The 7,043-nt window shown below is 48.2% G+C and overlaps 1 protein-coding gene and 1 long non-coding RNA gene across 5 annotated transcripts in view; one reads left to right on the forward strand and one right to left on the reverse strand.

Annotated features, from left to right (window-relative positions):
• The window catches only part of LOC125617669, a 59,556-nt gene extending 58,972 nt beyond the window's left edge, over window positions 1-584 (reverse strand). The window contains exon 1 of the long non-coding RNA XR_007348750.1: window positions 364-584. This is a non-coding gene — a long non-coding RNA (uncharacterized LOC125617669). The remainder of the gene's footprint in view (window positions 1-363) is intronic.
• Window positions 585-763: 179 nt separating this feature from the next.
• On the forward strand, window positions 764-6,908 carry Gtf2h4 (general transcription factor IIH subunit 4). 4 transcript variants are annotated; one of them, XM_015507128.2, is made up of 14 exons: window positions 764-1,026; window positions 1,564-1,706; window positions 1,986-2,090; window positions 2,800-2,931; window positions 3,178-3,274; window positions 3,368-3,456; window positions 3,802-3,913; window positions 4,070-4,138; window positions 4,314-4,397; window positions 4,600-4,732; window positions 4,930-5,060; window positions 5,699-5,746; window positions 5,895-5,973; window positions 6,589-6,908. In XM_015507128.2, exons 1-14 carry the CDS (start codon window positions 1,018-1,020, stop codon window positions 6,759-6,761), a joined length of 1,404 nt encoding a protein of 467 aa, XP_015362614.1. In that variant the 5' UTR covers window positions 764-1,017; the 3' UTR covers window positions 6,762-6,908. The 4 variants fall into 4 exon arrangements, with proteins under 4 accessions (XP_015362614.1, XP_015362615.1, XP_015362616.1 ...); XM_015507129.1 differs by having other exon boundaries at window positions 765-965; XM_015507130.2 differs by having other exon boundaries at window positions 951-1,081.
• The last annotated feature ends 135 nt before the right edge of the window (window positions 6,909-7,043 follow it).

The following is a 7,043-nucleotide window of genomic DNA, read 5'->3' on the forward strand; positions in this document are numbered from 1 at the left end:
GAAAAAAAAAAAAAAAAAAAAAAAAAAAAAAAAAAAAAACTGGTGTGATGGCGCACTCTTGCAATCACATCTACTTGGGAAGCTGGAAGCAGGAGGACCACAAGTTCAAGACCTGCTTGACAATTCAGAGAAACCCTCTCAACAAAACAAACCCCCACCCCCGCCACGCACAAAACAAAACAGGGTTGAGGGGGCGGCTGAATATAAAACCCAGCTATATATATAGCTGAATATATAACACTCCTGAGTTCAATCACCAGTACAGGGAAAACAAAAACAAAACAAAAAACCTGTATCAATCCCTAACTACACAGGGGTTGGTAGCGCGGCGGAGGCAGAAATGTAGATTTATTGAGTACTTACTTGCCAAGTAAGGCGCACTAGATCGTTAACTGGTGACAATGCTCTACATGTGCAGTAACCAATTTTATGGTATAACTAAGCTCAAGGAGCCCAGCTGTTGCAGTCCGAGCAACGGGGTCATTTCAGCGGGCCTCCCACAGGAAGCCCTCGGGCTACTTTTACCCTCAGGTCCTCCTGCTCCGGCCGGTTAGACCAGCCGTTAGCAGCCTGGGTCGAGAATGCCGCGGAACGAAGTACCCAGGCTTCTGGTGTTCCTGGTTCTGTCAATTAAAAGACAGCCACTCTCCTCCCCGTCTTCCCGCGGTGCCTTTTGGAAGTTGTAGTCAGACACTCCTCAGACCTGCTCCAGCACGGGCAAGGATAGGACTCTAATTCCCAGAATGCCTCGCGGCGGACAAGTGCAGCCCCTATTCTCATCCTTTCCACTCTTCCATTCCATTCCTTCCCTGCTCTCGCTTCTCTTCTAAATATTTCACACTGGGCTCCTGTCTGAAGTTTTTCGCTCGCGCATCTTTTTCTCGCTTTTTTCACCATCCTTTCCTTTTTCTCTGGAAGCTAATGAGAGACACTGGCTCTGATTAAGCAACTGTTCAAGACTCGGGGTGCGCGAGGGGGATCGACATAGTGGTGAAGGGGCCCAAGAGGGCCAGGGTTATGAAGACAGTTGAGTGAGAGGCGAGAAGTTAGGAGATTGGACGGTGTGGTTCCCAGTGAGACGGTGAAGTAGACTTTGGGGAGGGAGGGGGATAGAGGTGGATTTAGATTTGGGAAGCATGGAGGGAAGAGGCAGTTTATTGCCATATGGGGAGGGTTGACAGAGTTGGGCTTGTCGAGTGATCTGGCTAGGAGGAGTAGAAGAGAAGCGGGGATAGTACTGGGTGTACACAAATCTCTTTGTCTCTGCTTAGCAAAGATGAGACAAGTCATTCGAATACCAAATGATTTTTCAAGTACACGGCAATTTTGAGAGAAGGACAACTGAGGGAAGACTGGAGTTTAGGGCAGAACTGGGATAAGGAAGCAGGAAAGGCAGGGAGGTTGGAGGTTGGTGAAGTTTGAGAGAAATAAGAGATAAGTGATGTGGGAGAGGAAACCTCAGAAAAGATGGGGTTATGGGCTGATGGATCTGGAAACAGAAAGATTAGGGGTGACACTGGCATGGATCATGTTGGATGTGTGTCTAACATTTGCATCCCTCAGGTGATGGAGAGCACCCCTGCAAGGGGTGGACTGAATCGAGTTCACCTACAATGCAGGAATCTACAGGAATTCTTAGGGGGCTTGAGCCCTGGGGTATTGGACCGATTGTATGGGCATCCTGCCACATGTCTGGCTGTCTTTAGGTGAGGAGATTTCTTTGTGTCAGGGATCATGGTGGGGAAATGTAATAGGGCTTTCAGACTGGAATAATTATCATGGGTAGAAGCTTAGTGGCCTAGTGATGGTAGAGGGGTATTGGAGATTACTCCCAAATGTGGAAGGCCAAAACAGATGGAGCTTGTGTGGGCAACAGGACTGGTAAAGATATGGGGATGAGATGAGATGTTTGAGAGGCACTTGAAAGCAGAGATTCAGTTATGGGACAGCTTCTGATACTAATATTTGACTTCTACCCTCTACAGGGAGCTCCCATCTTTAGCTAAAAACTGGGTGATGCGGATGCTCTTTCTGGAGCAGCCTTTGCCACAAGCTGCTGTAGCCCTGTGGGTGAAGAAGGAATTCAGCAAGTGAGTCTCTACTGCATTCTCAGCCAAACGCAAATTTCTCAACCTCTAGATTTCCCAAACTCCTGTTCTTTGGAACACTTTCAAGAAGTTTTATATATACACATATACATACACACATATACATATACATATATATGTGTATGTGCACATACATACACATATGCACATAAACACACATATGCATATATATATATATATTTTTGGGGCATTGGGGATTGAACCCAGGACCTTGAGATGCACACTAAGCATGTGCTCTGCCACTGAGCTACACCCCCACTCCCTCCAGGAAATATTAATTTATTAATGGGTGTATTGCAAAACTTGTCATTAAATAAACTTTGGAAACTGTGCTATATTTTCCCTCTTGGAGAACTGGGATGTCAATAATGAGACTCTTGTAGATTGCTAGGCATTTCAGTGAAGACATTTATCTTAAGAAGGCACAATTTGGGCTGGGGTTGTGGCTCAGTGGTAAGAGTGCTTGCCTAGCATGCGTGAGGTACTGGATTCGATTCTCAGCATCCATACAAATAAATAAAATAAAGGTCCCTCAACAACTAAAAATATATATATTTAAAAAAAGAAGGCACAATTTGACTATGTGGAACTGTTTCAAGGATCACCAGTTCAGAAAAGGCAGAAATGGAGGCCTTTATGGCTCTCTTTTTGCTCTTCAGACACCCTACTCACCTCTCTACTTCTGTTCCAGGGCTCAGGAAGAAAGTACAGGGCTGCTGAGTGGCCTCCGCATCTGGCACACCCAGCTGCTCCCTGGTGGTCTTCAGGGCTTTATTCTCAACCCCATCTTTCGCCAGAATCTCCGCATTGCCCTTCTGGGTGGGTATGTTACTTCCGTCTCTTCCTAAACTAGGCCGGGGAACTGCTAATTACATGCTGGAGGAGAACTTCTGAGGAGCCGCCTCAGAACCTTAGGGTCCTGGGACCTTTGGGAGCTCATTCAGGAATAAGTTGGACCAGATATGGCTGTAGGATGTAGGATGTATGAACCATGGGTTAAAGGTGTGAAAGGTTGAAGGGCAGCAGGAAAGAGATAGGCCTCCTTATTCTTGGCATATCCTGGCCATAGGGGGAAGGCCTGGTCTGATGACACAAGTCAACTGGGACCGGACAAGCATGCCCGGGATGTTCCCTCACTTGACAAGTACGCTGAGGAGCGATGGGAGGTGAGGACATGGGCATCTAAGTGTATTTCTACTGTGCTTCTACTTCCTGTGGTTTGTGGATACTTTGGTCTCTCTGTTGTCTTCCATTTCTAGGTGGTCTTACACTTTATGGTGGGCTCTCCCAGTGCAGCTGTCAGCCAGGATTTGGCTCAGCTCCTCAGCCAGGCTGGGCTCATGAAGAGGTGAGGAAGCCTGAGGGAGCTGCTGTGCCATCTCCTTGGGGCCCTGATAAAATAGGTGTCCAGGGTGAGTCAGGATTGGAGGGAGTTGATTGAATACATCCAGAGATACCCAGAAGAAGCATAGGAGGACACATGGAAGGTTGGGGTTGTGGCTTAGCAGTAGAGCGCTTGCCTAGCACGTCCAAGGCCCTGGGTTCGATCCTCAGCACCACATAAAAATAAATAAATAAAATGAAGATGTTGATATTGTGTCCAACCAAAAAATAAATATTTAAAAAAATGAGGACATGTGGAGATGGTAGTCTTTCTATGCATATCTTTGTCATTGTCCCTCTCTATGTCTAGTACTGAACCTGGAGAGCCACCCTGCATTACCTCTGCTGGCTTCCAATTCCTCTTGCTGGACACACCTGCCCAACTCTGGTACTTTATGTTGCAGTATCTGCAGACAGCCCAGGTGAGGAGGCCAGGGCTCCTTGCCAGCATGCTTTGATCTTCTTACATCCCACTGAGAGATAACCACCCATAGACTGTTCTCTGTTCTTTCTTCCCTGTCTTTCTCCTTCATTTTCCCCCTCCCATTTCTCATTTGTTTCTGTCTCTTTCTTCCCAGAGCCGGGGTATGGACCTAGTGGAGATTCTCTCCTTCCTCTTTCAGCTCAGCTTCTCTACTCTGGGCAAGGTAAGTAAGGGGCTAGAGGACAAGGAGATGGGAAGGGGAAGTCAGGTTGGGGCAGTAGAGTGAGAAAATAAGAAGGAACACAGAACGACCAGAGAAGGGGGAGGAGGGAATGAGTCTATGGCACTGAGGGAGGGAGGAAGGGATGTGTTTTGAAAAGGTATTACCTTTTCCCCAGGATTACTCTGTGGAGGGTATGAGTGATTCTCTGTTGAATTTCCTGCAACATCTGCGAGAGTTTGGACTTGTTTTCCAGAGGAAGGTATGAACATCCAGATACATGGCTTCTAGGGAAGTTGGGTCTTGGCACCAGCAGGAAACAGTTGCCAGGACTGAGTACTTGGGTCACTTGGGGAGGAAGTTGAAGGTTGAGGCTCTGTGCACTGGGAGGGATCTGATGTCCCAAGCAGGAAGATGTAGGGCAACTGACAGGTGACCTTTGTCTTTCCCTTTGTCCTTCCCAGAGGAAATCTCGACGTTACTATCCCACACGCCTGGCCATCAATCTCTCATCAGGTGTCTCTGGGGCTGGGGGCACTGTGCATCAGCCAGGCTTCATTGTCGTGGAAACCAACTACCGACTATATGCCTACACGGGTGAGACTGGACAGAGGGAGAGCAGATTAACGGTGGGAGTGGGAGGGGAAGGAAATGGGAGGGGATGCAGTTTATGTTTACATTTACTGGTGGTTTACAGAGCTTTCTGATATTTCTCCTCATGTTTGGGGGAAGGGCTCAAGGGAGTCCGAATATGAGGGTAGCTTCCTTATCTTCTCTTCCTATCCCTGGGTCAGAGTCGGAGCTGCAGATTGCCCTCATTGCCCTCTTCTCTGAGATGCTCTATCGCTTCCCCAACATGGTTGTGGCACAGGTGACCCGGGAGAGTGTGCAGCAGGCCATTGCCAGTGGCATCACAGCCCAGCAGGTATCCCCACTTGGGGGACACAGAGGTGTGAAGATGGGCTGTGTGTGGGCCTTGGGGTATAGAGTGGCCCATCATGGAAGGCTAGCCTCAAGTCTGTCACAGTTGTGGTGATGAGTTGTCTGTGTCTGAGCACAAGGAATGTAAGGAGAAATCAAGGCCTTAGTTGTGGGAATAGGGAGACCCTTGAGGGAGAAATACATGGAGGGAGAAGGTATAGCTCTGGATTTGTGCTTCAGCACCATTATTTCTAGCTGTGTAAACTGATCATAGTTGCCTTACCTTTGAGTCTCAGTCTCCTCAGATGGTGATATTTCTCAGCTCACAGGGTTGTTGGGAGGATTCAGTGGAAGACTAGAGGTAAAGCTTTTAACTTGAAGTCTGTTGAGCAGTAAGTGCTCAAAATATAGTAGCTACTGCTATTTTAAAGAAAGAATAAATAAGACTATGGAAAGAGCAAATGTGCCAGAGAAGGAATAGCAGACATGACCAGTGGGAGCAGCAACTTGGGATAACAGCTGAACAGGAATGGGTTGAGTAGAGTTAAGTAGAGTTAAGAGTGTTCGGAGACAGGTGAGAGCTCTGATGACTTTTCTGCCCTCTCGCTTGAGCCCTCATCTCATTTTTGTCTGTTTTCCTAGATAATCCATTTCCTAAGGACAAGGGCTCACCCAGTGATGCTCAAACAGGTATGGACAAGTACCAATAAGCCAGGGGGCTGGCACCTGGCAGATGATGGAAAAGAAAAAGGGTCCAAATCTTGGGGATGATTAGAGGGCTGGGGTTGTTTGGGGCAGTATTTTTTAAATCCCTACAGCCTACTCTTTGCTTCTGCAGACCCCTGTGTTGCCCCCTACCATCACTGACCAGATTCGTCTGTGGGAGCTAGAAAGGGACAGACTACGGTTCACTGAGGGTGAGTGGCTTCTTGAGTTTAAGTCATTGGCCAAAGGAATGGCAGTCTTGATGAGCAGAGGAGTTTTTGTGCATTTCATTTTTTGTGCACTGCACAGAAAGGGAGAGAAAATCTGGCAAGACACTTTTTTGGGGGATGGAGTGTGGCAGGGGTGAATTAGTAGCAATAAAAAAAATTGACCCAGGGGCTGGGGTTGTGGCTCAGTGGTAGAGCATTTGCCTGGCATGTGCAAGGCCCTGGGTTCAATTCACAGCACCTCATATAAATAAATAAAATAAAGGTATTGTGTCCATCTACAACTAAAAAATAAATTTTTTTAAAAAAATTGATCCAAATCAGTGCAGTGTGGATTAGACTGAGAGAAAGTGGGAGGCTTAATTCAGTCATTTTCCTGGGTTTCATGGACCTTCACGGGTTTTCTTATTGTTTTATATTGACTTTCTGAATATGGCTGGAGAACACTAGTGTTAAGGCCCTGGGCAGACAAGGATAGACAATTGTTTTTAAAAATCGCTGTGGGGCAAGCAAAGAGGTGCCTTAAGACTCCTGGGGCTAAATAAAGGGTCTCCAGCCTCATTCTCTTCCCCTCTTCCCCTCCTGTCCTGCCGACCCCAGGTGTCCTGTATAACCAGTTCCTGTCGCAAGTGGACTTTGAGCTGCTGCTGGCACACGCACGGGAGCTGGGCGTGCTCGTGTTCGAGAACTCAGCTAAACGACTCATGGTGGTGACCCCCGCCGGGCACAGTGACGTGAAGCGCTTCTGGAAGCGGCAGAAGCACAGCTCCTGAAAGAGTTTAATCCACCACGGACCTGGGCGGGCGGGACCGGGCTGGGCGGGCAAGACGGCCGTGTGACGGAGGGCGCGGCCTCACAACTCAGGTGTTTTTTTATTTACACGCCAGGGCTCATCTTGTTTAATAAAATTGTGGAAATGAGCTCTGCGGCTGGCTCGCATCGCTTCCTCGCGGGCTTCCCCTGCCGCACTGTACCGGTTCCTTGGCTCCGGCTGCCATAAGCCTTGCGGTGGCGGGAGGACAGCTTCCGCGCATGCGCTCGCGGGGCCCCGCCTC

Source organism: Marmota marmota, unplaced genomic scaffold, assembly GCF_001458135.2.
Source record: "Marmota marmota marmota unplaced genomic scaffold, marMar, whole genome shotgun sequence".
Classification (NCBI taxonomy): domain Eukaryota; kingdom Metazoa; phylum Chordata; class Mammalia; order Rodentia; family Sciuridae; genus Marmota; species Marmota marmota.